The sequence below is a fragment of the Dendronephthya gigantea genome, unplaced genomic scaffold (assembly GCF_004324835.1).
Source record: "Dendronephthya gigantea isolate DGI-Jeju-01 unplaced genomic scaffold, DenGig_1.0 000016F, whole genome shotgun sequence".
In the NCBI taxonomy this organism is placed as follows: domain Eukaryota; kingdom Metazoa; phylum Cnidaria; class Anthozoa; order Malacalcyonacea; family Nephtheidae; genus Dendronephthya; species Dendronephthya gigantea.
In genome coordinates this window covers 1190357-1203995 of record NW_021163026.1, presented here as the reverse complement: position 1 = coordinate 1203995, position 13639 = coordinate 1190357, and the positions used below count along the sequence as shown (strand labels likewise).

The following is a 13639-nucleotide window of genomic DNA, read 5'->3' as shown; positions in this document are numbered from 1 at the left end:
CTCCAAGTGTTTATTATTACAAAGTTAGAATTATTCTTCAGGTCAAAATGCTAAAACAATATTATGTCTGTTATATACAATGTGTATGAAAGTTTTCTTATATTGTCCCAACATCCAGGATTTCCCAGATTAAATATACTGTCCCATCATCCAGGATTTCCCTGGTCATTTCTAGCCATCTTTCTTCAGGACAAACCCTGAGATATTCCAATAATATAAATTATGTATTTGCTCTCTATACATTGCAACTAAGGGAGACACATTCTGAGAAATTATGATATAAACATTCAACACTACAACCACACATAAATTATTCAACAAAACATCCTCAGAATTGCCAGAAAATGTTAAACAACAGCCCTGCGTTAACAATTTAAAAACATTTTTGTGTTCCCTGTTAACTGCACCAGCATCTGATGCACATAGACTTGCTATATTTCTTCCACCATCAATTTGTGGAAACACCACATGTATTTGTCATATGCAAGGTACAAAAAATTGTTATATCACAAATACATGTGTTGTTTCCACAAATTGCAGATAAAAGTTATTAATTCACCATGCAAAATTTCAAGAATATTATGCTATATTTTCCTATTCTTAGGTTGATAACTGATGGTATTTGTTTTGGGTAAACAATCTTGAGATTTATCTTTAAATATATTTGGTTCTCCATCCACCACATGATCCATGGAAAGTATAAAACTTTGCTATAGTCTTCCAGTGATTCAATTATTTCAATCTACCTTGGAACATCTAACAACACAAGAGTATTCTTTTAAAACAGTATCTCCCTGTCTGTGAACGGTGTGCAATAAAGTCACAACAAAGATACAAACTCTTCTTTGAGTAACCAATTCTAGTATAAACAAGTCTTCCTTTAAGACCTAGTGGTATTTAAATGCAAGGACTTTTTGTACCTCTATCGTCACCACTATCATCATCTATTAAATTTGTCCCGGACATCTGTTGATATGTTGGACTGTTGAAAAGCAAAACAGTTTTCAAATCATTGTCAATGCATTCAAATCAAACTCTGCACAGATATGTTCAATATTCAAGCATGGGGTGCATCATAATACTAACTTACCCTTTGCTAGTTTTTGTTTTCTTTCTTTTAAACTTTCTGGACATTTGGCCAAATTTTTTGCTCTTTCCTATAAAAACAAATGTGTTAATACTTGGTATTCATGCATATCAGTTCATTGCTTTAACCATATGACAGTGTAACACTATGTAAAACTTTGTGTAGCACCGGGCGACAACATGTACCAATATGTAACACTATGTAATATATGTGAAAAAATACAATATATTTGAAAGAAGTATTCCTTCTATGGTAATCTCTTCATATGTAGTCAAGTGGGTGCAATATAGTAGAGGCGCTTGTATTGTTCATGACCACGTCGGGAATGAAATGTCATTATGTCCAGGCATTTTGCAAATTACTGGCTGCAAATCTGTAACTAGGTCCACCCAGCTATAAAATTAAATCTCCGATCTGTTAGCGGAATATGAAAATCGATGAGACAACAACAATATATATTATGACTTTTTCCATCGATAGATGTGAAAGATGATTTCGTGATGTTTTTTCCGTGCAAACAAACCACGCGATCAATTTATAACTACTGCATACCTTTCTTCCCACAGGATTTAGCCTGACTTTGGTCGCTTGGTATCGAGTCGAATCCGTGATCATAGCCATTCACGGCAGTTGGTCCTGACACAGCCCTTGAACTTGGCCCAGGATCTTATGATAAAGAAATATATAAACAAGAATCGTGCACGCATCAACGTCAAGATGACAGCCACAGGAAGTTGATACGGTCTTTTGTAGCATATCATCTCGACTTTACAACAGGAAAATAAATACTCGGATTTTCACAGCGATCAAAATAAATCATTTGTGATTCTAATCGAATAGATTTTTGCAATGTATTCAATTAGAATCTCAAATTGTTACAACATTACGCCAGTAATGCCCGATAAACGGTCTTTTCAAAACCACACATTATACGACAACTTAATCGCTTCGAATGGCAATCAAAGAAGCAAAAAATATACACCAAACTTCCTCCAAACCTTGATTATAACGTGGTGTTCCAAAGGAGCCCATACACTGCTTTCGTCCCACCGAACTAACTTCGTAAAGTGGGTTTTCCGCATAGATTCCTTCATCTTGTCGAAGCTGAGGCGAGTGTCCTGAAGGTCTATTAAAGTTCGCTCCATTATCGTCGAGGTTTAACCTCAGAAAATCGTTCGGTAGTGTTCCTACAAGAGGCGGCTGAAATTGCGAACTAGCCCTGCTCGAAGGCGGCGTGTTTTGCGAAGATGGGTAAGCGTTAAAACTACTCAAATGTGGCTCTAAAAACGAAGAATCGTATCTGAAATTTGGGTCTTCTTCTACTCTAGGTGTGTAGGCCGGCGGCGGCTCAAACGTTGTCGATCCTGCATCGTCATAACACGGCAATCGCACGTTCAATTCGGGATCTAAAAGTCCATTCTCTTTCGTTTCATCATTTTCGTCCTGCATTTCCAAAAGCTGATCAACCGTCGCATCAACCAGACCATTGTTTGCCCTCAAAACCATCTCGATAACTTCGTAATCGAAAGTCGGAAACATCACCTTAAAATCCGACATAGCTTTGTTGAAGTCGAGTTGTCGCGAACGAGGAACGCTCGCCGCTAGTTCAGCCGTCCTGGAAGACATCTTTGATTACAGGAGGAGTACTTTGCTTTGTTTTTGTCAAGAACTTAGTTTGAAACCAAGAGTCAATAAACAACTACTCATTTTCCGCTTCGCCATAGTTCGTAACCCCAACTTCGTTTTGGACGTTTGAAGTTACCGAAGTCCGAAGTTGACTAGAAAGTGACTGATTAAAAATCGGGCAGCATCATTCATTGCGGGGGCTTCGAACTTACAACACATACATTGAAAGGTCACCGAAAACCATCTTCATGTTCTCCCTCCCGAAAACGTGCATACATGATACATCTTCTTTCGACCAAACATCTTCTTCCATGGTGCTGGGACCATACCATTTCAACCTTGCTTCTTCCCTCTTCTGCATCTTCTTTCAATCTCTGAAGTCTGAAGGTTCCATGGTCTCTTAGTCCTTGACTATTGAGAATATTGTCTACCACTTCTTGTAGCGTTCTCTTCTGGTCTCCTTATTCCATGGTGTCTTTGACCAACTTTACTTCAACTCTTCTTACCAGTATTCCTGTCCATACCATTTCAACCTTGTACAAATGTAGTTACGAGTCAGTGTGCGAGTATGCATTTTATGCAAATGACGTTATTCAGCCATTTTGAGATCAGTGACAGACGTTTGAACGATGTTATTTAGCCAGGAGTGTTTGTTTTATTTCTAGCTATCAATGCCATGTTGTTTGGGTGTGTTTTAAAATGGTTCTACGACGAAATTGAATAGTTTACTGCGTTTTTTTGACATTTGGAGGACGAGAATTGACGTGTGTCTCTAGTTCGAAGCCTTTCCACGGCTAATATGTCGGGGGACACAACGCAAACAGCGACTACGGTAAAAGGGGCGCCAACGAAATATGTGAAGTTGAATGTTGGTGGCTCGTTACACTATGTTACTCTGGGAACGTTGACAAAACAAGATAACATGCTTCGAGCTATGTTCAGTGGCCGAATGGAGGTTTTGACGGATACGGAAGGTATTTGATCGTGTTAATTTAGACTGGCAAACTTTACATGTTGATTGTTGTATTTTTTGTTGTGTCAGCTATATTTGTGTTTACCAATAAGTTGTCTAACTTGTCTTGGCTTAGGGATCGTGTTAACAAACTTGTCCTGCAGCTTCTTTCCTTTATTCTACTTATGATTAATCAACCTTTTTTTAAGACATCCCAAGGTTGTCCCCCTCCTCAGGTAGGATTAGGCCTATGTCTCAACAATGCCCCATTTAAACTTGTCCGGTACTGCACCTGACAGGAATTTTCAAATTTGAAATCATATCAATCATTAGGGTGGATTCTTATTGATCGCTCGGGGAAACACTTTGGAGGCATTCTCAATTTTCTCCGAGATGGGACGTTGTCCCTACCAGACACCCGTCAAGAGCTGGAAGAGTTGTTGGCCGAAGCTAAGTTTTACTTGATTGAAGATCTTGTAACGCAGTGCGAGGAAGCATTAAAGAAAAAAGATGATGAGGTTCTGCCATGTTGCATTGTACGGCTGGCAACCTCTGTAAAACAAGAGAAATTATTAGTCAGTCAAAGTGATAAGGTAATGTGTAAATGGTTGAGAAAGTGTTGCTTGCAGCCAGTGTTTTGTGACTTTACTATTGAAAAGGTGTTTGTTATGTTGCACATTCCAGGATACTGACTTTGATTAATGTCATTATATTTTGTAGCCCGTGGTTAAATTCTTATACAACAGATCCAATAACAAGTATTCATACACAAGGTAGGCTTTTACAGATGCACTTCCAAATAACCATGAAGCAATGTTGTAGCATCTTCAATAACCTTCATTTGCAAAATGGAAATAGGCTTCATACAATCACAGGCATTATTGCACTTGCCCTAACTTCGCCTCTTTCTTTTTAGTCACTCGGATGACAATCTTCTAAAGAACATTGAACTTTTCGATAAACTTTCCTTGCGTTTTCACGAGCGCATTCTTTTCATAAAAAATGTTATTGGAGGTGGTGAAATATGCTGTTGGACTTACTACGGAAACGGGAAAAAAGTTGCGGAAATATGTTGCACTTCCATAGTCTATGCAACTGAAAGAAAGCATACAAAGGTTGAATTTCCAGAAGCGAGAATATATGAGGAAACATTGAATGTTCTATTGTATGAAAAAGTTGGCAACAGTCAGCCTGATGCAGAATTATTGCGGGCATTAGGAACTACTCATGTTGTGGACGACGAAGAGGATGGGCCTGTTCGCAGGCACAGAAGTGGAGCGGGGGAATAGAGTTATATCTAGATACATATATGATTATATAATTATATTTAGACAATGTTTATATTAAGTCTGTTGTGTTATTTACTTTAAGGGTTGATCAGGCACATTTCTACAATGTGTAAAGAAAGTTTGCTCACAGACTACACTATATTTGGGTCTACAAGAAGACCAGCTCCATTAGAAGTACCTTAAATTTTTCTAAGGGGCTTTTAATTAAATAAGGGGATTTTTTGGTCTGGCCAACTGTTCTGTCTACATGAAATTGTCTGTCATATTCCAAATAAGATTAGGACAATAAAAGAGTGTTACCAGATGTTAAAATCTAGAAACCATACTCTCTTAATGAGATCAAAATATTCTAGGATTTTAATAAATACTATTTAAAAAAAGTACAAATGAATTAAGTTCAAAATACACTCTTTCCTACTTGGACTGACTTCTAGAACGCATTGCATATGGTGACTGATGTTGGTTGGCAGGGTTGGTGGACTGTGTTGATGCAGGCGTGGTAGACACCACCGTACTTACCACAGCAGGACTGGGTAAGACAGGTGGTGATGTTATCTGTTGCCCAGCAACAGTTGTAGTAGCTGGTTTGGTAAGAGGTGGCTTAGGTTGAACAACAGGATTGGTGCTTGTAAGTCCTGGTTGTAAAGTCACTAGTTGTACTTGGGTGGTTGGTGTGCTGGGAAGTTGACTTTGTAAACTCTGTAAGAGAAAGCTACAGTTATTCCTTCTGTAAGGTCATCAGATACTTAATTTTTATCTACTTAGGGCAAACTAAATTTTGATTTAAGCGAGGCAATGCAAAGTCAGTGTCTTACCGGCGAGGCGGACTTTGGGATCACCTGAACTGTTGTAGTGCTTGGCTGTGCCTGTACCGGTTGTGTTCCGTGGGACGGTTGCCGTTGTTGCTGCTGTTGCAGAGACTGTTGTTGCAGAGACTGTTGTTGCAGAGACTGTTGTTGTGATTGTTGTTGTTGACGCTGTTTGATCAATGACATACGATATACTTGTTGTTGTGGTGTAAATTTCTGCGTGTTCTTAACTAAGCCCTGTATCGTCTGCCCTGGCAGCATCACCACGTGTTTAGCAGCTCCCCCTACACCAGTGGTTGTGACAACTAGAAAAAAAGTAATACAATTTTTAAGCTTATGTTTGTTCCACGAAACGCTTGGCGAGTATTCCTTGCAACTCTGTTTTTTATCCAATGTTAATACAGGATCTATAGGACCAGCTCCAGACAAAATCAGTCCTAAACTGTTTTTCCTAGACGTCTAGTAAAGATCATCTTTTATTGATCCAGTGTTACAACATTGGGAAACCTTAATAAACAAATTTTATTTATACTGGATAGCTCTTTCAGTTCAAAACTGTTTTTCCTAGAGGTCCAGTAAAGATCATTTTTTATTGATCCAGTGTTACTACAGGAGGAAACCTAAACTAACTTTATTAATACTGGATAGCTCTTTCAGTTCTAAACTGTTCTTCCTAGAGGTCCAGTAAGGATCATCTCTTATTGATCCAGTGTTACTACAGGAGGAAACCTAAACCAAACTAATTTTATTTATACTGGATAGCTCTATCAGTTCCGCAGGAGGAAACTTTAGGCCATTTCAACAATGAACATACCTGAGGTAACTTGCTGACCAGATGGCAACTTTACTCGTTTGATTTGCTGCGTTGTTGTCTGTTGCTGTTGTTGCTGGGTCGCAGCCTGTTGATGTTGTTGTGCTGCAACCTGCTGCTGTTGTGTTGTGACCAGTTGCTGCTGTGTTGTGACCTGTTGCAGCACGCTTTGCTTCTCCTGTTGTTGTTTTGCTGTCTGCTCGGGCGGTTGCGCTGCGGTAGCTTGCGACGTTGGCTTCTGTTGTACTTGCTGCACCTTCTGTTGCTTGGGTTGTTGCTTCTGTTGTAAAATTTGCTGCAGTTGTTGTTGTTGTTGTGCGTAAATGTGTTTGTTGTGCTGAATGGCTTGTTGTTGCGAAGGAAAGGCGACGGTCATCGTTTGCGTCAGACGTTGTTGATCGACCTTACTTCCAGCTGGCAACTGCTTCTGAGGTGTGGCCGTTGCCACCTTTCTCACAGCTGTCTGGACACCTTGTTTCCCTTGTTGTGTTTGAGATGGTTGCACTGGTTGTTGGCCCTGCTGTTGTCGGCACTGCCTCTCCAATGCCAGACGTTTCTGCAACATGTTATACTGTTGCGCTGTGATTGTTTTCGTTGTTCCTGCGTGAACGAATTTGCCCGAGACTATTTTTGCTGAAAAGAAAAAGAGAGCAGAAAATCTTACGTTTGTACGTGTGAACTCAGTGAGGGTGGGTGAGGTAAGGGTAAATATAGGTGAGGTGAGGTAAGGTGTGGTGAGGTTACGGTAGGGTGAGGTTAGGTAAGGCTAGGTAAGGTTATGTGAGGTAAAGTAAGATAAGGTAAGGTGAGGTGAGGTGAGGTAAGGTGAGGTGAGGTAAGGCGAGGAGAGGTGAGGTAAGGTGAGCTGAGGTAAGGTGAGGAGAGGTGAGGTAAGGTGTGGTAAGGTGAGGTAAGGTGAGGAGAGGTGAGGTAAGGTAAGGTGTGGTGTGGTAAGGTGAGGTAAGGTAAGATAAAGTGTAACAATAAATCCACGATTGAAAACATAAAACCTTACCTGGATGTACAGACTCTGGGAGTCTTTGTGCAGCCTAGAAGAAATGAAATGGCTACAATGAATCGGATATCTTCTTTCATCAATATCTACACCTCACTCTAATTTTAATGTTGAAATTTTCAGACCGAAAGAGATCTACATTAGCTTCGCTTTGATATATAGTTGAACGTTTGGGCCAAGTACTTCAGCTTATAACTCTGTGATTTCGGGGTCAGTACAGGCTTGTTTTTTACTAGTTATCCGTCCAGTTGTATAGAGTTCACTAGAGTGAACCCGACCAAAACCAAACGCGAACCTACCTGAGGAGACTGGGAAACAACCACGGAGTTTGAAGCTGGTAATTGGGTGTTCGAGAGGCGAATTGTGCCATTGGCGGTCGAGGCCAGGAATTGAACCGCGTTTTCGTGCGAAGGCAACGTTCGGTTTCCACCTTCAGATGTGACAACCGCCTTCTGAAAGCAACAATCAGATGTCAACCTGTGAACTCTAATACAACTGGAGCGATCATTCAGGGGGGGCTGGGGGAAGAAATTGAAGCCAGTGCCTTTGAGTTTTTATTAACTATGTGCAGAAATACATAACGCTGAACTTTGTACATGAAACTGGAGCTATTAAGAAACTTCAATCGGCGAAGAAATTTCACGACTGTAGACAACAAAGTAATGACAAAGTAATTGCATATAATCGCCTATATTTGTATTTTTAACACATTTGCCTTAAGCCTACACCGGGTAGAAATTTTCAATAGCCCTAATTTGGTACACAGGCAAAACGTTTGAGTATTTCAGCTCAAAACTCAAAACAATTATTTTGGCTCCAGGTAAATACAAGCATGTTCATCACCAGTTGTCGTTCCCATTGTCACGGCTTCCAACACCATTTTACCGCGTTGTGATCAAACACGTTATGCTAAGAAGTTGCAACCAGTAAAACGTGCAGCAACTTGATATGACAACACCGTTTGCAACAAAATCCCATTGAAGAAGGGAGCTGAATATTTTCTTACCATTGTAGGAAGTGAAGCTCCAGCAATACCAGAATGAGCTGCAATTCGCTTGTTGATAGCCGCATACGGTTTAATGTTGCTAGGCGGTGTCTTCACAACAATGGTAGAGCCTGCGGCACCTTTGACCAGCGTACTCTGCAGTGACGTCGCAACTTGTATGTTCGGGGATGGCTTCGTGTTCAACGTCGTAACCTTGGAAATATAACACGAAGTATTGAGACACCTTTGCAGCTGACACCAAACATTAAGTTGTCCGAAAAAAAGTCAATATAAGTATATTTCAGTCATAAAGATAATCTCCTAATAATGAACTAATGTCCCTTACCATTGTCATTTTTTGGTTAGTCGAGGTCAAGATTTGAGTATGAGCTGCTGCTAGTCTTTGATTTGGGTATGCTGGCACTGCTTGAGTCTGCTGCTGACCAGCGGTTGTTAGTTGACCGGGCTGTGGAGTCTGCGATACGGTGATCTTGGCCGAAGCGGTTGCCGGAAGTTGTGAGAGAGCATGCGCTGGTTGTTGCGACTGTTGCGCGGGTTGTTGAGTTTGTTGTGCCGGTTGCTGTTGTTCCTGGGTCGATTGTTGCTGCTGTTGCTGCTGCTGTTGTTGTTGTTGTCGCTGAAGAGAAACAAGATTTTGTTTACAGTAAATGCACGTCATAATAGCGTATGAGGTTGTAAAAAACAATTAGATGTTGAATACCATTTGAATACTAGTACACGGTTGGTGCTTCGATTTTTGATGTGGTTAGATCAGAGGCCTGTTGTATCAAGCCCGTTTAACTTAAACGGTGGTTAAGTTCAAAATAGAAAGCAAGTCTATCGTTTTATTCAACAGCAAACTAAATGTTTTTAACCTTAAAACAAAGCTACTGTTTACAACAACATATATTCAAGTTGACTCATTCAAGAGAGATGTAAGAGTGTTATTTAATTTTCACTTATCCACCGTTTAAGCTAAACGGGCTTGATACGACCAGTCCAAGATTTCTTTGCCATTTCATCCGGATAACGGTCTTAACGATCTCTCTATCTCTAGGAAATTATCTTTAAGACTACTCACAAGAGCATCGGCTTTTTCTCGCTGTATTCTTTCCACTTTTATTGCAGCGATTCTCGCTGGGTCAAGATAAACATCTTCCACTTTCACGCTGAAAATATTGAAGAAATACTTCTTTATTACCTTGCCATATAATGATTGGATGGAGAGCGGCTGTGTATACTTTATCAATTCATAGAAATTTCAACGAACTTACGTGGATGTTGAGGAAGCTTGCCCAGCTGCCTTCTGGTATGGTTCAACGCTCAGACTACAGATAAAAAGCATTTTAACTTGCAATGCCTGACTAATATCGCAGGCGGTTTCCCTACTCCATCCCAATTTATCCTGCTCTACTACTCCAATTTATCCTACTCTACCACTCCAATCTATCCTACTCTACTACTCCAATCTATCCTACTCCAATCTATCCTACTCTACTACTCCAATTTATCCTGCTTTACTACCCCAATTTATCCTACTCTACTACTCCAATCTATCCTACTGTACCCAACATTACCCTACTCTCTCTCTATACTCCCGACTAAACTCAACTCCTGAATGAAACTCGTTATCCCGAGACCTTTGTTTAACACTTGGCTTTCGTTTCACCGACGTTTTCCTAACGAGATCAAAGACGGAGGAATGATGTAAGGTGCTTGAGCGACCGCCATCACTCGTCTGAATGCCATGAAGCCTGGTTCCCTGTCCATCCTTTGGCTAGCAAAGAGATGTTAAGAGATCAAATCTTCATTTTAGCAACATGCGGGTGAGATGCAGAATTTTCCTTGTTGTAAACATGAAAGGGGACAACTACAGAGGTTTGGGAGAAAACTACAGAGGGGAGAGGGCAACTTCTACAAAGGGGGGGGAGACAACAACAGGAAGAGGGGACAACTACAGAGGGGAGGAGGACACCGACCTATACTTAAGGTCAGTGGGGGGGGTTATCAAGAGGGGTTTTGGGGGGAGTCTCAACAGATTCAGTGTTGTACCTTGGGGAGTGGCTGGTTCCCGGAAACGGCAGAATAGTCTGGTGGGGCATAAGGTGCTTTGAGCTTGGTCTTCATTTTCTTCTGATTCTCGTCGATTAACTGGAAAGAAAAGAGGATGATTGAAGAATGATCTTTCACACCCACGAAAAGAATCCTTTTCCAGTTTTATCATCTCTTAATTATACGATATATCTTACCGGAACTTTACCCTCCTCTCTGGGCATTACCACATTCACGTAGCGATCTCGGCACTGCAAGGAAAGGAAAGAACATTACATCAAATCTGACCGCACTCGCTTAGGCATTCTGGAGTACGGTACCGAGCACATACCTGTCTGGCAGTTCTGTATGTACGACTGGAAGCATTAACGATGTCGCTGACGAGAAGCCAGTTCGGCGTGTGGCCAAGATCTGTGATTGTCAAGTCCACCGGCATTTCTTGAAGGTAATGAACAGCCTGAGAGAAATGGAACGGGAGTTAACACATGGCTGGCTACTAGTGCAAAGGTTGTCCTTTTGACACGTGAAACTTGCAGGGTTTAACGATTCTACACGCAACAAACTTTGTTATTATGATTATATTTATGGAGTTCCAAGCTGGGAAAAATAAATAACTTCAGAATCACAGATTGTTGCGAGCTCAAAAGCCGTTACGAGCTGTTCAGACGCTTCTTGACAACATCGTATTTGTGAGTTGAGAAAGCGTTTATTATTACCTGGAGCAAGGCCCAGTCTTCATGGACAAACCATTCTGGTCCTGTGTCAACCTGAAATTAGTAATGGACATGATATCACAATAACGTTTGTAGGCTGTCGACTTTAGCATAGGAGTGTGCATAGTTACACTGACTGGTATAATCTTGCACTATTGCTAAGTTTCATTACACTTCTATCAGTGATTTTGGAGGTGGTCAGTCTAAATGGTTGGATATTCTGCAGCACTGGAGTGAACCATTGATACAAAATTGCTCATATTTATAACCAATGATAAAGCCAACGCATCAAGTATTAAAAGAATGCCGATTACAGAATCTCAATTTCGAGTTGACCACCTTTGGAAACTACGACTTCACATTGAACCCAAGAATGAACGTAATGAAACCATTCTTGTTTATCAATCGAACCTACCATTTGTATATCACCTTGCTGCCTCATAGCGGCAGGAACGGTGTGTTGTTGTTGTTGAGGTTGTTGTGGCTGTTGTTTCGTTAGCTTCATCTTCGCTTTCTTGGCGTTGCTCAAAGCATTACGACGATTCTTGAAGAAGGCTTCCAATGCTCGGCGATCAAACATCGAATGAGGTTTACGAAGACGACGCCTGGGAATCGAGAGATGAATGAAAGATTTGAGCAAGAGATCTGTCAGATTTTCCTGAGCATTCGAAAGCTGAGTGTGAAGCTTGAAAACGGATAATTTAAAGGCCCGTTTACTTGCTGCGATTTTCTTCCTTTGATAGATGTGAACGAGTGAATTAGTTACTGATGTTCAAATGAGAGCTCTTATTAATCAGAGCATTCGTGACTTATTACTCAATCACATCTATCAAAAGAAGAAAATCGCACACGTAATCTCAGCAAAAATTGCAAGTGTAAACGAGCTCTCTCAAAATCGTCTCTTACCGAGAAGAAAGGAATCCTTTGATAAACGAGCTAAATGGATCCATTTCGCAATATTGATGAATAAACGGATTTTTACCTGACAGAATCTTTGTAAGGAAGTCTGAAGGTAGAAATGCTTCGTTTCCCATGTTTCTTAAACTCTCCAAGATAACGCCTGAATTTATAAAATATATCATACCGAATCAAGGACAACCGGAATATCTCACGGGACAGTTGCCCCCTTCCCTGCCCCACAACGCCTTGGTAGAAAAGCGCTTTCAAATACCTTCATCTCGCCTTAATCCTGCCTGCGTGCAGGAGCTTATTTCTACTAACCTGGTGCGTGTCTCGCGAGGTAACTGGATTTCAGGCAATGGCGTCGATTCGTAAATGAAGTTCTGTGCATGGTCCACGAAAGGTTCGACATCGCAGGGTGGGGTTGGTGGTCGCCACAACTAGAACATAATAGGGTGGAAAGTTGGATATAGGGGTGGCTAGCGCCTTTGGGCGTGGCAGAGATTGCATCGCAGTTAACGTCAATGTTTAGACAGCAAAGAATTAAAGTAATTCCGAAATATGATAGCATAATACAAATTTTATTCTGTATATTTCATATCAAGATCGATTTATCTTCAAATCAAAAGATTGCAAAGCAGTAAGTACTAGACTAGTCAGGCTAGTATTAGTAGCAACAGTCATCAATCAGTCAGACTAGCAGTATCGCAATGATCAACTGACATTGAGGAAGGTTGAAAGTGAAACACTGAATAAAACATTGCAAAGTAGTAAGTACTAGACTAGTCAGGCTAGTATTAGTAGCAACAGTCAACACTCAGTCAGACTAGCAGTACTGCGATGATCAATTGACATCGAGGAAGGTTGAAAGTGAAACACTGAATAAAACATTGCAAAGCAGTAAGTACTAGACTAGTCAGGCTAGTATTAGTAGCAACAGTCAACACTCAGTCAGACTAGCAGTACTGCAATGATCAACTGACATTGAGAAAGGTTGAAAGTGAAACACTGAATAAAATATTGCAAAGCAGTAAGTACTAGACTAGTCAGGCTAGTATTAGTAGCAACAGTCAACACTCAGTCAGACTAGCAGTACTGCAATGATCAACTGACATTGAGGAAGGTTGAAAGTGAAACACTAAATAAAACAATGCAAAGCAGTAAGTACTAGACTAGTCAGGCTAGATTAGTAGCAACAGTCAGCACTTAGTCAGACTAGCAGTACTGATTGATAACTGACATTGAGGAAGGTTGAAAGTGAAACACTGAATAAGCAGCTTAAGGACTAGTCAGGATAGTCCAACCCAGCCGATTGTCAAATTGATTTCACAAGCAGTATTTGAAACAAAGACCTACCGGCATTTCCTCTCCAGTCACTTCGTCCACAAATTCCTTTGAAA

At 40.7% G+C, this 13639-nt stretch overlaps 3 protein-coding genes across 4 annotated transcripts in view; 1 reads left to right on the top strand and 2 right to left on the bottom strand.

Annotated features, from left to right (window-relative positions):
* Nucleotides 1-136: 136 nt before the first annotated feature.
* LOC114520401 (CUE domain-containing protein 1-like) lies at nucleotides 137-2888 on the bottom strand. The gene is made up of 5 exons (XM_028540650.1): nucleotides 2086-2888; nucleotides 1640-1753; nucleotides 1091-1157; nucleotides 921-982; nucleotides 137-756 (listed from the first exon to the last, which is right to left on the bottom strand). Exons 1-5 carry the CDS (start codon nucleotides 2711-2713, stop codon nucleotides 743-745), a joined length of 885 nt encoding a protein of 294 aa, XP_028396451.1. The 5' UTR covers nucleotides 2714-2888; the 3' UTR covers nucleotides 137-742.
* A 235-nt stretch (nucleotides 2889-3123) lies between these two features.
* On the top strand, nucleotides 3124-5006 carry LOC114520402 (BTB/POZ domain-containing adapter for CUL3-mediated RhoA degradation protein 3-like). Its single transcript, XM_028540651.1, has 4 exons — nucleotides 3124-3687; nucleotides 3999-4258; nucleotides 4386-4438; nucleotides 4582-5006. Exons 1-4 carry the CDS (start codon nucleotides 3513-3515, stop codon nucleotides 4952-4954), a joined length of 861 nt encoding a protein of 286 aa, XP_028396452.1. The 5' UTR covers nucleotides 3124-3512; the 3' UTR covers nucleotides 4955-5006.
* Nucleotides 5007-5113: 107 nt separating this feature from the next.
* Nucleotides 5114-13639, bottom strand: part of LOC114520399 (helicase domino-like) — a 29002-nt gene continuing 20476 nt past the window's right edge. Inside the window, exons 28-45 of one of the 2 annotated variants that reach the window (XM_028540647.1) lie at nucleotides 13596-13631; nucleotides 12561-12679; nucleotides 12322-12399; nucleotides 11755-11944; nucleotides 11343-11393; nucleotides 10958-11083; nucleotides 10824-10877; nucleotides 10627-10725; nucleotides 10215-10351; nucleotides 9849-9902; nucleotides 9656-9743; nucleotides 8921-9211; nucleotides 8596-8787; nucleotides 7889-8041; nucleotides 7590-7623; nucleotides 6578-7207; nucleotides 5770-6068; nucleotides 5114-5653 (exon numbers count right to left, since the gene is read on the bottom strand). In XM_028540647.1, the coding sequence (XP_028396448.1) occupies nucleotides 5369-5653; nucleotides 5770-6068; nucleotides 6578-7207; nucleotides 7590-7623; nucleotides 7889-8041; nucleotides 8596-8787; nucleotides 8921-9211; nucleotides 9656-9743; nucleotides 9849-9902; nucleotides 10215-10351; nucleotides 10627-10725; nucleotides 10824-10877; nucleotides 10958-11083; nucleotides 11343-11393; nucleotides 11755-11944; nucleotides 12322-12399; nucleotides 12561-12679; nucleotides 13596-13631 (2916 nt within the window). In that variant the 3' untranslated portion in view covers nucleotides 5114-5368. The remainder of the gene's footprint in view (nucleotides 5654-5769; nucleotides 6069-6577; nucleotides 7208-7589; nucleotides 7624-7888; nucleotides 8042-8595; nucleotides 8788-8920; nucleotides 9212-9655; nucleotides 9744-9848; nucleotides 9903-10214; nucleotides 10352-10626; nucleotides 10726-10823; nucleotides 10878-10957; nucleotides 11084-11342; nucleotides 11394-11754; nucleotides 11945-12321; nucleotides 12400-12560; nucleotides 12680-13595; nucleotides 13632-13639) is intronic. The other variant, XM_028540648.1, reaches the window with a different exon arrangement.